This window comes from Tiliqua scincoides, chromosome 5 (assembly GCF_035046505.1).
Source record: "Tiliqua scincoides isolate rTilSci1 chromosome 5, rTilSci1.hap2, whole genome shotgun sequence".
NCBI lineage: Eukaryota > Metazoa > Chordata > Lepidosauria > Squamata > Scincidae > Tiliqua > Tiliqua scincoides.
Window position 1 is genome coordinate 119,014,454 of NC_089825.1, and position 16,058 is coordinate 119,030,511.

The following is a 16,058-nucleotide window of genomic DNA, read 5'->3' on the forward strand; positions in this document are numbered from 1 at the left end:
TTAGAGTCAATGGGTCCTACTCCCAGGAAAGTGTGGATAGGATTGGGCTGTAAGTCTGGAAGTGGAAGAGGAGGGAAAGACTTCAAAATTAGAGGAGGAGACTTCTTAGGCATACGTTTCATTTTCAATCCTGAAACAATTTTTGCCCAATATCTAACCCAGGGATGTCAAACATAAGGCCCATGTGCTAAATGTGGGCCCTGGAAGTCATTTATCTGGCACCTGTTATAATTGGGCTCTCTCAGCATGATACTGAACTCTCTCATATCTTAAAAATATGAACAAGATTTGCTCATTTTCTCATCTGTCATTTGTAGCTAAAAATATATATATATTACACCAAAAAGATGTAGAAATCCAGAAATGAATACTGTATTGTACAAACACCTTGGGCACTCCTACTGGGAAGGAAAAAAGCAGGATATGAAAGAATGAATGAAACATTTTTAAGTACACTATGTGAAGAGTACCTTTCCTTCAAATAGCCCTCCAGCAATGCTGCTGATGGAAGGACAGGGGGATCTACTCATGGGGGGGGGGGGACTGCTCTGCTGCAACAGTCCTGCATAGATTCCTCTGCTCCCCAAAGCATACCCTATCTTCACTAGTACCCGGTGTAGCTCCAGCTACTGAAAAAAAAATGGGGTAGGGGATTGGGGGATGGAGCCTTTCAATACAGGTCTCCCTCATCCTGCACAAGAAACTTCACATGTATAGCCAGGACACCCCTGCTCAGTGTCCAAATCATTTCACTGGTCCCAGAGATAGCAGAAGTTTTCCAATCCCAGCAGCCAAGGTGATTGGGCAATGAAACAGTTAAACTCTAGTTGCAAAACTGATAAGATGAAAGGCCTGGAAGCATCTTTCTCCTGCCCCACCCTCCCTTTGCATGCTCAGATCAACAGACAGCCTGTGACAAGACAAGACCAACCATAACACAGAACTACTCTGTCAGCCTCTGACAGTCCCCCAGAGGAGGAAGTGCAAACAATGGAGTGATCTCCCCCCCCCCTCTTTTTCTCCCTCTTGCAGCTCCAGATTTAAGGGGGAAGGAGGGCAAATCTGCAGTCAGAATACATTTTTTTTAATGGCTTGCATTTAACAGGGTGACTAACCTGGGATTTTGATGAAACAAATCAGGACTGTTGATGACTAGATTTTCATCCCACAAAGGCACTATAAAGCTTTGGGTCCTGACTCAGGATGTGAGTGGTGAAGGTGGATTTTTGTAGACTAGAAGTAAATGTCATGATGCTTCATGAATTCCTGTGAGTCAGATCCTTGGTTTTGAGCAGCACCATGAACCTCTTTATGGTTTTAAGGGTGCAATCTGTGGGCACGAATCTGTGAGTTTGACACTGTCATTGCACTGTCAATGTGAATGGTATGCTTTACAGTATACAAGAGACCAGGTGCCCCCCCCCCCCCCACAGGAGCTGACAATCTAAAACTTGACACAAAGGGGACAATAGGTGAAGAGGAGGGATATATGTAGGGTGACCAGGTACAAAGGGGGACAGAGTGCTTCTACCATTAACCATTGTATAGAAGGGGAAATTTTGACAGGTGCGGCTCAACAGGGAAGGGTTTAAAAAGCTGGACCTGCCAACATTTTCTCTTCTAGACAATGGTTAAAGATAGAGGCACTCTGGCCCCCCTTTGTATCTAGTCAGGGTGACCAGACATCCTCTTTTTCCAGGACATGCCCACTTTTTTAGCCTCATGTCCTGGAAAAGAACTTAAATGTCCTCCTTTTCCCTGTGAGCACTCAGCGCATAGCCTTCTTGGAACTGAAGCCATTTCTGCCCAGTGCTGCATATATTCAACCGGGATCAAATATGTACACCTGTGGGATGGGCAAAAATGGGTTAATTAATAAATGACATGCAATAAATTATATGCAATATAGTTTAGAATGTCATAAGTCATATAGTGTTTCAATTAACCACATGAAATCCACATACATGAATGTTGGTAGCTTTCATTTTGCCGTGTCCTACATTTTTCTGGGATGCCCTGCATTTTGGGCAACCTTGTCCTCTTTTAGGGGTACGGCATCTGGTCACCCTAGGGGATATGCCAGATGCAGGGGAGGGCATCAGGATGCAGGTTGTGTCTTGCTGTCTTGTGTGCTCCCTGAAGCATCTGGTGGCCGCTGTGAGATACAGGAAGCTGGACTAGATGGGCCTTTGGCCTGATCCAGTGGGACTCTTCTGATGTTCTTATAGACCATTGGGCAAAGGATCTGGGGTGTCAGGGCAGGGCCAGGCACACCAAGCTCTGGCTGAGCTGGCCACTGAACCCCCCCATACCTATGGAAGAAGGAGCCCCCACACCCACAGCCCCATCACTGTGGTGCAACAGTCGCTGGATGCATCAATTTTCTGGGCAGCGCAGGGGGAGGCGACCTGTGACTCCTAGTAGTACATTTTTGCGTCTGCTTGCAAAACCCAGGCGAGTTACTACCAGGATCCGTGTCTGCATTGAGTATAGAAAAGGAGCATCATGCAGCCAGCAGTTCTTTCCACCTTAAACTACATAGGCAAGAAATCCCTGAGCATGTGGGTGGTGGTGGTGGGGGGGCGGGGAAGTTGGCTGGGACTGGAAATTACGAGTCGTGGGTGGACTTTATTAATGTTTAATGTATACAAGTCCCGCCTCCTTTGTGTCTGGTTGGTAGCCAATGAGAAGGAGAGGAGCCAATGGCGGAGGTGGGTCTCCCTGGGTGGATGGGTGAAGTTCGGAAAGTTTGCTCCTTGGACCGTGAGTAGTGGACGGGTTTTGGCAGGGTGATCGCAGCACCGGAGGAAGAGACAGCCGTGATAACAAGGGTGAGCCATTCAGACCTGATCCTGATGGGGGGGCTGAACTGGGGGAATGATGACTGATGCACAGGACTATATGGAGATCTGGGGTGTTGGATCTCAGTGTGGCTACAAAAGGGTTAATTCGTCCAGGAGGACTGTTTAAGAGTTACTCTATGGGTCACACAGCTACTGTAGTCTTGGGTTGGGTTCCTGGGGGTTGTTTAAGGGATTAGAGTTTTGTTTTTGGGAAGAAAAAAGAGTCACTGTGTTGAAGGCAGGATTCTGTATCCATAGGAGTATGTGTGGGGTATTTTCTTGTGCTAACTGAAGTGAGGCTAGTGTGAGGTTGCATGTATGGGGTGATGATGGCAGTTTGGGGTGAAATCTTGATGAGGGAGTCTTCTGGAGAGGTTGGATGATATGTGGGGCGAGGGTGGCTAGAAGGCTGCCTTTCTGGGAGGGTAGTGATTCTCAGTTGGAGATGTGGTGATAGTGATTTACCCCCCAGGTTAGGGGTTGGTTGTGTAAGGTCAAAGCAGAGAGTACACCACTGTTGACAGTAAGCAAACCCAAGGAACTGGGAGAACAAGGATCCTAACTGTGTTGTGGGTGTGTGATGTTTGGCTTGTCAAGGAACCCCAAGGTAAAAACGCATCTCTGTCAGTGTGTGTTGCCCCAAATACCCTGGCCTGGGCAAATGAACATGTAGGTGAACACTGGTGTGTGTTGCAGGCCCAAGAGGCTCAAAATTGCTTGGGAATATGTATGAGAGCATGATGGTGTGCACAGCCTGAAATGCTCTTGTGCAACTTGAGTTCCCAAGAAGCACGCATGTAAATGTGTCACGTTGGGGTTATGTAAGTCTGTGGATTGCACATACTTTTCCATGCATCACGATGAGCATTTCTCAGAACATTTTGCCTGAGTGTTAAGGAACAAAAGCAAAGACAGAAAGAGGCATGTGAATTAACCTGTGGAATTTACACTAGAAAGCTGACATTAAAAAAAAAAAGTTCCATGAAAGTGCTTATGTAAAGGAATAAGCTTGTGTGGGGGGAGGGGAGAGATAGAAACAGAAGGGAGTGCATATCATCGTCCAATGGGAAATGTATATACAAGGGAACCTAACTCCAAAACAATGAAGTGAGTTTAGATACATGTACATGTGAAAGTGGGACTAGGATAATTGTGTGAAATCAGCTTTACCAGTACGAAAGCAGGTGTGGACTGCAAAAGGAGTTAGTCTCTGGATCCCACACTCAAAATGGTAACCATCACGTTGATGGGAGTTGATAAAAATCAGTGACACGAGGACCCTCGGAAGTGAACCTGTCTTTCCGAGAATCTGTGATGCGCATAGCCTTGAAACCACCATTTCCTCTTCTAGACTGCTGTGATGTTACATCAGCCGCCTTTCTGGCAGAGTGCAGCCTCGAAATCTCATTCTCATGGCAAGAATGTGTACCTTATGATGAAGCTGGCTTTGGTCAGAGTGTTCATTTTCTTCACCACGGGGGAACCACAGCTGTCCAAGTACATGCCTGAGAACATTAAACAAGCCCTGCTGGATCAGACCAGAGGCTTAGCCATTGGTTCCCAAAGTATGAGCTGTGGCTCTCTGGGGAGCCACGGAAATCAACCACAGAATCCTCGTGGAAAAACTCACAACTTTATACAGTGTATAGGATTGTAACCCTAATGGGGAACCGTGGGCAGTGGCCCAGAAGGTCAAAGGAGCTGCCAGTCAAAAAAGTTTGGGAAGCATTGGCCTATGTTGATACTAGATAGTTTGAGGCCCTGAGACAAAGTCCAGTGCTGCCCCTGCCAAGTTTATTGCTGGCTGGAACACTGGCAGTTGTTCTCAGTGGGAAATGGTTGGTTGTAACAGCTCCTTCCTCTCCCACCCTTGGGGGGGGGTAGGAGGAAAAGGAGCCCCCATATTCTGCCCCCTTTCACCAATGGGGATTGAGGATGGGAAGAGTAAGAGCTGCTCTTGACTCCTTCCAAGATCTTTCAGCAGCAGTTCCTCCCACCCTCCATGCTGGCCAATGGAAGCATCCCCTAGAGGATGCTCCCATTGGTAGATGGGGTAGCCAGGTATAGACTGAGCATGAGTCTTAGCTGACTTGTACCACGGGTTCAGAAGATCAGCTCAACCAAGAGGCCCCTCTGATGGACATGTGCCATCAGCTAGTGCCCCACTTGGCTGCCCCTTGACACCACCAAGGAGCCCAATGTTGTCCGATCAGAAGCCTTGTTAAAGAAAGAAGACTTCCTCGGCATTAGAACTGGAGGTTGTTGGAGCAAAAGGCTATGGCAGATTCTGCATCTCAAATCTTGCAGTCAAATTGAAAACATGTGTTTGAGAGAGGAGTGTGTGCGTGTCTTGGGTAGGCTTGCCAACAGAGCTGAAACAGACTGGCCTGGCTCACGTGAGCCTTCCATACTAGCTCGATATGCAGACACTGGCACATGAAGCTTCCCACAGCATGGAAATAAACAGCGTTGATATTGGCTTGGCTACAGTGGGTTGAACAGTCGACGACCCTAGAGGCAAGGTGTGGGAACTGATAAGGTTGGACAGAGGGTGGGAGTGTGTTAACATTTAGAAGCCTTGCATATCTAGAACAGGCATATATTGCTCTCAGAAAGTCCTGGATAAGAACCCTTTGGGGACGGACTGGGGAGCCTTCCACTTCTGTTTTGCTCTTGCGCAATGGGCAGAACCCTGAGACCACACTCTGATCTGCAAGTTTTGAAATGAAACTAGCCCCCACCTCCAAGTTGTCTGTTTCCCCAGCAACCAAGCTGGCCACTACTGTGACTTCACCCAGCCGGCTTCTGGGTGATAGCAGAGGCCTAAGCCCCATCTTTCTAGAAGCCTTTTAAGAAACATATTTCAACCTGCCTTGAGGGATGGGGTGGAGACAACATATATGGATCTAGAACCAAGTGCAGTGACTGGGCTCCTCCTCAACAACTGAACAAAACTTGTATCTCGTGTCTCTTTTTGACAAGCTTATCGCTTTCTCCTCCCCACAGGAAGGTGCCATGTCCCACAGAGGATGCCTGCGCGTCACAAAGTACTTCCTCTTCATCTTCAACCTCCTTTTCTTTGTGAGTAATTGCAGGGGAGACATGCCAGCCTGATGTTGGGCTTGGTGGGCCCAGTTCTGTGGTTCCAAGCTTCCAAGCAGCCTGCTGATGGGTTGTAGGGCCGAATTAAGGATGGCATGAAATGGTTTTTCATAACTGTCCAGGTTTCTAACATGTTTCCTGTTTTTTCTCCACCCCCACATTTCAGATCCTCGGAAGTCTCCTCTTCAGCTTTGGGTTATGGATACTTTTTGACCGAAATAGCTTTGCCACTGTCCTAGGTGAGTCTTGGGAGTTCTCAGTTACATATCTCAAGCTCTTTCTCTCTGCCCTAAGTTTCTGCCTCAACTAGCCCTTCATGTACCTTTTCAGGCCCACTGAGAAAAGGCTTCATCTCTAGGGAATCACCACCCAGTGCTCCTATCCACCTGTTGCATGTCACTTCCAGCTCCTCCATTTTCTCTTTTCTGCTCTGCAGAGAGAGAGAGAGAGAGAGAGAAGGAAGCTTGTGGCAATTTTTGCAAAGGGTTACAGCTTCTTGGGACATGATCTGATGGTCAAAAATTATTCTCTTGATTCCGTCTGCAAAGGGGAGAGGAGTGAAGTGTATGCCAAAGAGTTGCCAAAGAGGGAGATATTTGCCTTGTTGATCCCTTGCCTGGACTGATATGTCTCTTTCTCCCTCTCAAGGATCCACATATTATGGCCTCAAGGTCTGGTCCTATATTTTCAGTGGTGTTGGCATCCTCACAATGCTGATGGGATTCCTCGGGTGCCTTGGTTCCCTCAAGGAAGTCAAGTGTATGCTGGGATTTGTAAGTATGTGAGGGAGAGATACACACCATTGTATGGTGGTATGTCCATGACACATCCATGTGACCAGGCTTGGAAGGAGCCCTGAAATTCACAGCAATGGGGAGACACCCTTATGACCTTCCCCCCCCCCCCCCACACATACCTCACCCCATTGGGTGTATCTTGAGATCCACTGGCATAAAAGGGCTATATTGCTAAAGCATCCCAGCTGGCAGTTCTGAAGTGTCAGATTACATTCTTATGTAACATCTCCTGCAACCTTCTGGCCATTACAAAGCCTGCAGGAGGTATTATGCTGATTTCAATGGTTAGATTAGGGTGGGAAGATTTCAGACTTGTTGAATCAACTTTGTTCTTTACTTGAATTTTGTGGTTTGACAGCCAAAGTCAGGCATAAATAGTGGTTTTGTTATGGGGGTAGACACACCCTTGGAATTCGGGAGCAGAGTGCCCATGAGTCATGGCTGGTGCCAGGTTCTTGTGGGTGCTGGGTCTCCCCTGTGGCGAGTCCTCCCTGGTTCCCCCACCCTGTGATGGCTCACCACACCAGTAACAAGCCCGTGCTCTTCCCCTTCCCACTGGCCAACAGCTTTCTTCCTTGGGAAGGTCAAATATCAATAACTTTCTCGCTTTTGAGAAAGTCCATTGGCTTATAAGGAGGGCAGGATAAGGAACTGCTGGGCAGGTCACACAGAGAAATACAAGAAAATAAAGAGTTGCCTAGTGTCTTCTCTGAATGTGAGTCATATATTTCCAGATATGATTCACCCAGTAGTTCCTGGGGCCAGATTCATCTTGAGTAACCTTGCTCTGAGCATGTGCTCAACACAGGCATTTGTCTTCAATGGCAGCCCACAATCCTTTCACCCACAACCCTTTCACCCAGCAATTGCATTGTTTGTTCTTAAGATATGTATTGTGGCATCTTCAATAGCAACTTTTTGACTTCCAAATGCGGCTGGCTGTTCTCCTTGTGAGTTCACTGAGGCACTTTTAGGAAAAGGTATTAGTAAATTAAAGAAAAAAAAAACATTGGCATGCCCTCAATAGGAGGGTTGTACAGATTGAAGTGGGCATGAATGGAGTTTTGCTGACCTCTCCCACTCTCTGCCAACAGTACTTTGCCTTCCTGCTGCTTCTCTTTATCGTTCAAATCACCATTGGAATCCTGATATACACACAACGCAACTCGGTGAGTGGCATCACAAGCTATAGAAGAGTTTGCAGTATGGGTGCTCTGTTGTGTGGGAAGGATACTACAGCTCTCCCCTGGATTTTTGCCACTCTCGTCAGATGAAAAGATCTGGTGCTCCTTCCCTACCCCCATCTCTATCTAGTATTCTACACATGCAGGAGAATGCGGTGGTAGAATCATTGGGTTATAAATTGCATCACCACTCTGGGTAGGAGAGTAATTTTTTAAAAACTTTAATAAATTTCTTGCAAGGAAAAGACTAGTGCCTCAAGGAGCATAGTTCCAGCCCAGGCCACTTCCTGTGTGCTCGTTTTCTACTTTGCGGGGAGGTTGTTTTTTATATAAAAGAACACTGGAAAAAATGTGATCCCTTGCTGCACCCTGAAGTGTAACAGCTCTACCACCCCATTCTGTTGCGTGTATGGACTAGGCCTCAGTGGCCTGGCCTGGCTAGCCTGGGGGAGAGGACGGCCAGGACAAGTGAATGAGGAGTGATTGCTCATTTAGTGTGATCTCAATTTTCCTCTCTTGCTGGTTGTGACTCCAGGGAGGGGAGGAAGAAAGCTAGGATGAAGACTGACATATCCTTGAGGAGCGGGTGTGGATTTTGCTGTTGCAATTTTGCCCCTCCCTGCCCTCTGCCAATACATGGTTCCTTTACCTGGCTCCAATGTGAATTTGTGTTTATGCATTTAAATGTCTGTTTTGTGCTTTAAAAAATACAATGTGAGAATGGGGAGAGCAAGATTAGTGTTATTGCTCTAGATAGGGGAGGGGGTGTGACTTTTTGATTGCTTGCAAATTAATACTCTGCACGAACAGATAGGGGGATGGGAGGGAAGTTCTTTTGGATTGTCTGGTGGGCTAGTGAATCAAAATTCTGCCCAACCAGATTTCCACGAAACTGTCCAACTGGTTTTCTGGAAACCAGTTACTCTTGAACTTGATTCTGTTTGGCTCAAAAGAGGTGAGTGCAAATTCACAGCAGGCTGGCTGCTCAGAATAGGTAGATTTGTCTTCCCCCCAGTTGGCTTTCCAAGAGTCACTGATAAGTGGGCATTTGGCTTGAATAGTCTTGCTTAAGAAGGCTGTGGTGTTTTTTTTAATGATAACTTCAGGCATCTGGCAAGGATGCTGAGCCAGCCCTGGAGGACATAATGGGGTATTGGCACAGATGTGACAGGAGTAGCATCATTTTTGGGAGAGAGTAAAGAAAAAGATCCTGCAGTTGGCGAGCCTATTCTAACCAATCTCTTCCACCACCACACAGCTCGGTGAAAAGGTTGGTGAATATGTAAAGGACGTAATCGAAAACTACAGGAAGAAGGGTACCATCTCAGATCATGACGAGAGCTGGGATTTCGTGCAGGAGCAGGTAATTATTTGATCCTGCACATGGATGTGTTCCTCTGATGGACTTACTTAGTTCCACTGTTTCACTGACAAGGCTTCCGAAGCATCTGACATAAAACATGTAAATCACAATTGCGAAATAAAACGAAATCAAATACAGACATCAACATGGGTAAAATACCTGTTTGACAACCTGTTGGAAAATGGGTGGCTGTCAAAGGCCAAATAAAATGGTCCACCAGGTACCTGAAAAGACTTGATTCTAGGCAAACTTCCCTAAAGAGAGTTTCAAAAATAGAGCACCACAGCTTTTTGGGCCTTGAGTGAGTCTCAGCCCACTTTGTTTCCAGTGGTGAGGAGACCTGAAGAAAGGACTCTGAGGACCATCTTAATACTTGGGCAGATTTTTATAGGAGAATGTAGTCCTTTTCATGTGCTTGGTCCCTAAGCAGTTTAGTGCTTAAATGCTCAGAAATGGACCTACAGCCAGGAGGCTGTTCTATAGTTGGCCTAGTCCCTTATCCCAGGCAGGTCAGATGGTCCCCAAAACGTACATGGATCTCTGTGTCCCCCAATCCCTCAGGATCTCCTTGGTATGACCTTGTTCATAGCTCTACTTCTAAGCCAATGCTTTCCTCTTACTATTTGTTACATTTCTATCCCAACTTTTTTCCATGATGGAACTTGAGGCAGCATTTATGGGGTTTCCAGGTGGTCTCCCATCTGGGCACTGACCAAAGACAAACCTGCTTAGCTTTGGTATTGTGACTACATCACAATCATGCCTCACATTTTTTGAACCGCTGTGCTCTGTCACAGGGAGGTGGAAAGCTACAGTTCTTGTAGCATAAACAATTCCTATAACTTGACAGGCTACTTTTCTCTACCCTCCCCAGACTTCTTCTTACTGCTACCTTTTCTCCTATTTGTTTTTCCTTTAGTTCCAGTGCTGTGGATGGACCTCCTACCAGGACTGGATGAACAACAGAGTAGTCAGTAACTACTCTTCCACCATCTATCCCTGCTCCTGCTATAACTCCTCTCAGTCTGGCCAGCTAATGTCTAATTACACAGAGACCTTACCTCCAGGCTTCTGTGAAGACCAAGTTGTAGGGCCTGTCCACCAGGAGGTGAGGAGTGTATGCATGGCTCTTAGGGGAATCTCACATCAACTCTGTGCTCAGGACTTAAAGCCTGTCATTCTCTTATTTTTCTTTGTTTTGTTTGAGGCTAAAGGTGGAGCATGTTTGCAAACTCACACCTGGTGTGGTGGGCAGAGGGGTGTTTATTTTTCCCTCTGCCACCATACTGGAACTTGGGTTTCACCCAGTGGATTTTCCTGGCAGGAGATTCAAGACAGACAAAAGAAAATACTTCTCCATACAATTTGTGGAACTCACTGAGACAGGCTGTGGAGATGTCCACTAGCCTAGGTTTTTTAAAAAGAGGATTAGGCCAATTCTTGGAAGATAAGCTTAGCAATGACCATTGGTCATAATGGCTAAATAGAACCTCTGTGTTCTCCTGAAGCACTCCATGAAGCACTGTACCTAAATACCAGTTCCTTGGATGCAATAGCAGGTGCAATTCCTTAGGTGCAATAGCGACCTTGCCCTGCTTGTGGGCTTTCAGGACCAACCACTGTGGGAAAAGATGATGCTGGCCTAGAGGATAGACCTTTGCTATGTGCCAGCAGGGCTCTCATTTTCTTCCCTTTCCCCTCCCTTCTTAAAAATACACTCCTGTCCATCCATAGGGCTGCAGGAACAATGTGGAGGTCTGGCTTACCAGTAATATAATCAGCATTGTGGGAATCTGCCTCGGGATTGCACTCATGGAGGTAAGAACTTTTGGCAAACTATCATCAGGATTGGTGGTGCAGCTGAGGACAGAGGGGAGGTGCAAGTGTTCCTGGGACTGACCTCCAATGAGAAGACTTTGGAGTGGTTTATTTTGCAGTTCCCTCCCCCCTCATCTCACAGTTGGGGATGCTTATTTGAACTGAGAAGCAAACACTCTAGGCCTGCAGTGCTAGTCCCTACTGAAGGACAGTGTTTCTCCTAAGTTGAATTAGAAAGGTTTATTTGTGGTTGCAGTTCCAAATGGGCCATCAGAGGGCACTGCTGTGAGAATCCATGCCTGGTGTCTGTAGTATAGCTCAGGTCTTGGCTACTAGCTTCTTTGGGCTGACTGCCGAATTCTTTGTGGGTGCATGTGAGAGAGGAATTGGGGTCTGCGTGTTCCCCTCCACGATTGTAAACCTTTCTTGCAGTTTCTGCAGCTGCTGTGCAGGGTGCTGATCAGTGTGCTGGAGCTCAGGGATCTGAGTAGTGGTGGCTCCCAGGAGATTCTCTACTTCCCCAACAGGTGGCACATGGGCATGTGTTTTTGTCATAGCCAACTTTATTTGTATACTGCTTTCCTCTATATAGATCACTCAAAGTGGTTTATAGTCAACAATACAGTGGATATAAACCAACATCTATGCATGCATGGATGTGGTCAGCTGTCTGGCATGCCTTGTTAGGGTAGCTTGATGCATTTATGTTACCTATGGAATGTTCTCTGTTGCCTCCTCCCCAGTGCATTTTGTGTAGTGGAGGGGGGCTATATTGCAGGGCACTTGCTTTGCTTACAGAAGGTCTCAATCTCCAGGTAGGGCAGAAAATTTCCATCTGAAACAATATTACTGGCAGGCAGTATTCACTGAGCTAGATGGGCCAGGGGTCTTGACTCATTATAAGACAGCTTCCAATGTGTGAATACAGTCCCGTGCTGCTTAACGACAGACCGCATTTACGACAGTGGTCAAAGCACAACGAAGAGGCTCTTAATGAGGTACTCAAGTCTCCCACGGCCTGTTGTCTGTTTAGACAACAAAGAGGCTCTTAATGCAAAGAAGAGGCAATCTATCTCCAGTAGCCTGTGCAGCCAGCTAATGTCTGGCAGGAAGTGTCTGTGTACACAACAAAGGCACTAGCTTGGGGTGAAAGTTCACTTAACAACCTAATCACATAACAACAGGGATCAGAGAACGTATCCCAGTCGTTAAGTGACGCACACCTGTGTATAGTCCTTTGGGTGGCTGGTGCATGTATATGGAGGCCACTGATTTTCATCATATGTAGGCATAGGGCAGGAAAACAGCAGTCATCACAAAGTCTCCTAATGTGGTGCTTCTGTATTCAAAAGGTCAGTGTTTGACAAGGTCTCTGCGTCCCGCAGTAATTTTTAAAAAATAAGTTTTTGCGAATGCACTGGAGCCACAGTACATGGAGATGTCCTCTTCCTGAGTTCTGAAGAGGATTTGTGTGTGTTTTATGAGCAGACTTATTGTGCTTGGCTCTGTTGGTTTCACTGATCCTTAGGAAAAGCAAACCACAGCTGACAGATTGCTGCTACGCCTTAAGATGCTGACAACCAGCCTATTAATCAGGTCTTAGTCTGGGTGGAAAAACACACAACTACTCAAACACCGATTGAGATGTGGGGAGCAGAGGAGTGGGTCTTTAACCTGGCATCTTAGCAAGTTGAGATAATATAAATCTATTGGAAGGGTCGGAATGGGATCTTGAAGGTTTTGAGAAGCAAAGCTTGTTGATGTGGATTCATGTTTTTTAAGAAAAAATGAGAGAGGCTAGAAATTCCCTCTTTTCTCAGCCAAATATTTCCTGGGCATTCAGGCTGGGCAATAGGGGTTACCTTCTTCTGCCCTTCCTGCTCTTTGCGCTACAGGCTCCACCCAGCAGCAGCTTCTGATGGAATGCAGTATGTCCTCTTATTTACTAAGGCTTTTTATGATGAGCTGCCAAGCTATGCATGCCCCATATGAATAATCTCATAGGACATCAAAGTTCCCTGAAAGTGGTGGATGGAGGGTAGAGGCTAGACATCTGCATGCTTTGTGTGGCATCTGCCATGGTTGGGAGTAAGCCTGTTGTCTGGTGATGCCCCGTCACCTGCACCTTCAAGCATGTCTGAATGTGCATGGCTGTTGCTTTTGTGGTGCCTTGGGTTTTACGGCCCACAAGTGTTGTAAGTCAGTCTGCATGTGCTTGACTTTCTAGTCTGTGTCAGCCAAAGTAACACTCCCCCACCTGCTCTGACTCTCTTTTTGTTTTTAACCCTTTGCTATCTGCTTCCCAGGGACATGTACCTGGAGTTTTGGCAAGGTAATTACACCAGGCAAATTGGGGGAAGGAAGGCTGAGCATTCCTCCCGATGGCTGCAGCGATAGTTAACGGCTGTGAACCTGTCTTGCTACCTCCTCTCCTACTATCCCGCTTCCTCCCTGCAGATCAATAACATGTACCTGATGTGCGTGCTGCTTGGCAAAAAGAGCTCTGGTGCCTCCAAGGGGTCAGTAAAGGAAGTGTACAAGGCCCCTGGGAATAGCCTCTGGGCCCAGAATCTGTCCCAGCCTCACCAGCAACATGTTGAGTAATCTGAGAAGCCAACAGGGAGAGCTAGAGAAAGAATGGGGGAGAGCACAGCAGAAACCAATAAAGAGCTCTTTTTAAAAAAATAAAAAAGAATAAAAGGCAAGAGGAAGTTCATAGTGAAGAATGGTTATTCTGGGGAGGAAGAGAAAGTATGTGTTGGGGGTTTAACCCTTGAATGAGCACTAACCACTCTTGTCTGACCCCTTTCCTCGTCCTTCTGTCTGCTTAAGGCAGGACTTAGACCTAGAACCACTCCTGAATTCCAGGGCTGGGGATTGAAACAAATAACTATGAAAGGCAGAAGCCTTTCCCACTGTGGAGGCTGCCGGGTTGTTCACAACTGGAAGCCATTAATAGGCAGGGCTTCCAGGTCAAGAGGGGATGGGTTCAAACTGAGCGTGAGCCCGGGCACCTCTTTTTCCTCAGGAATGAAAGACCACACCTTTCATGCAGACGACAGCAGTGAGATCTTTTTTTAACAAGCTCTCTCTCTCCCCACAGCTCTGCCTCATGATGCTGTCGATGTTTCTGTGTAGGACCGTGGGGCCCGACTATGACAAGCTCACACGCTATTCTAGATGAACCCTCCACTAACCAGATTCCATTTCTTTTGCGGCAGTATCTCTCCACTTCAGCCACTTCTGGGGTTTTAAAGCAGTGCTTGGAACTTAAGTCTGTTTACCCTGCACTGATACACAATTAACCCTGGTCAATGAAACAAAACATTCAAGAAAGGTGGGCACCAATGAGAAATGGCAAGTGCAGGGCTCTTCATGGAGCAGGAGATCATTTTGTCCCCTGACCGCTTGCAAAAGTGCCTTTTGCCATCCTAGGATTTGCCGTATATTCTCAAAGTATGAACCAGCCCCATCATTTTTATTTTTACCTTGTAATGGAGTGAGTGTTCACCTTCTGATATCCAAATCTGGAGCTTCAGCACAAAGCCAACGGGACATGTTGAAACACAGCAAAGACCTCTATCTTGAAAACGTTTAGAAGGATTGTTATCCTCTACCACCGCCCACAATCCCTTGTCAGTCATCCAGTTGAGTTCAAAATGTACTTAAACCATTTCTGACTATGTTTCTGAAGCTTTAAAAGAGATGTATTTTTACTATTTTATTAGGAATTCCATCAAGTTCCTTAATTGGTTTGCTGTGGGATTAAGGCTACAAGTTTTGCCCTTATTAGTTCCAAAACAAACCTGACATGAAGGTTTACATTCACGTTGACAGTATGCCATTTGTGATCAATGGTGGAGATGAGACACAAAGACTGGTGACTGTCTCTTCTGAGTGATAGTATGGGTGCTTTGGGGATGTGCCCTGTTCAGTCTACCTGCGCTTCCAATGCAGTATTGTAAACTGTGTATGGGGGGGGGGGTTATAAAAAGATTATTGTTTATATTGATAATGCAAAGGTTTTTCCAGACCTGATTCAATAAGCTGTGAGAAGCTCTCATAAACCAGCTCTCATAAACACCATAGGTGGCAAAATCCAATTTTTGCTGCTTTTTCCCCCTAGCAAAACTTGCAAACTTTGTTCTGTTCTAAGGCAGTTCCCTCCCACCCACTACTCTTGTAATTCCATTATTTCTCATATTGTTGGAATTTCACCCAAAAATGTTTGGTTCAAATTGCCCCATGGTATTACCTTCTTGTGAATGCAGGAATATCAGTGCACCTAATCAGCCTACTTCTTCACCTACTTCAGAGGCAAGGGACAGATCAACACAGGAACTCCCAGGACCCATATGAGGCTTAGAAGAAGGCCTTTGTGTGGGGTGGATTTCTGCACCTTTCCACTGGTGGTTGTCAAGAACTTTGTATAGCGTAATATAACCTAGGGCGCAATCCTAACCCTTTATGTCAATGCTTTCCAGCACTGACATAAGAGCAGTGCAGCTGTGAGGTAAGTGAACTAATATGAGTGATACCCAACTGCAGGATGTAGCACATGTCCCATTGGCACAGCTATGCCAGTGCTGGAAAGCACTGACATAAGGGGTTAGGATTGCGCCCCCAGTCTCATCTTCTGGATAACCATACAAAATAGTTATATTCTGAGAAAGGGTACTAGCTATTAAGTCTTAGTATTTTGTCTTGCATGTCTAAATCTGTATCATGGCAGGAGGGAACACCTGTTTACTGTGTGCATGTGCACATACCTGAATTTCAGTATAGTGAAATTGTGAGAGAAGGCAGGTTGAAATAATGTAGGTAGAACAGGGTATGCATGTAATTTCACCTGCACTACCAGCCTGTTGAATTTTGTTTTATAACGTATTTGGATTGTGTGGGGTGGAGTTTTTGTATTATTGCATTTGTAAATAAAAATAAATCTACAACG

General features: G+C 46.2%; 1 protein-coding gene across 1 annotated transcript; it reads left to right on the top strand.

The window, feature by feature from the left end:
• Positions 1-2,703: 2,703 nt before the first annotated feature.
• CD37 (CD37 molecule) lies at positions 2,704-16,058 on the top strand. The gene is made up of 9 exons (XM_066628282.1): positions 2,704-2,831; positions 5,850-5,924; positions 6,112-6,184; positions 6,594-6,718; positions 7,837-7,911; positions 9,185-9,289; positions 10,209-10,397; positions 11,024-11,107; positions 14,211-16,058. Exons 2-9 carry the CDS (start codon positions 5,859-5,861, stop codon positions 14,289-14,291), a joined length of 798 nt encoding a protein of 265 aa, XP_066484379.1. The 5' UTR covers positions 2,704-2,831; positions 5,850-5,858; the 3' UTR covers positions 14,292-16,058.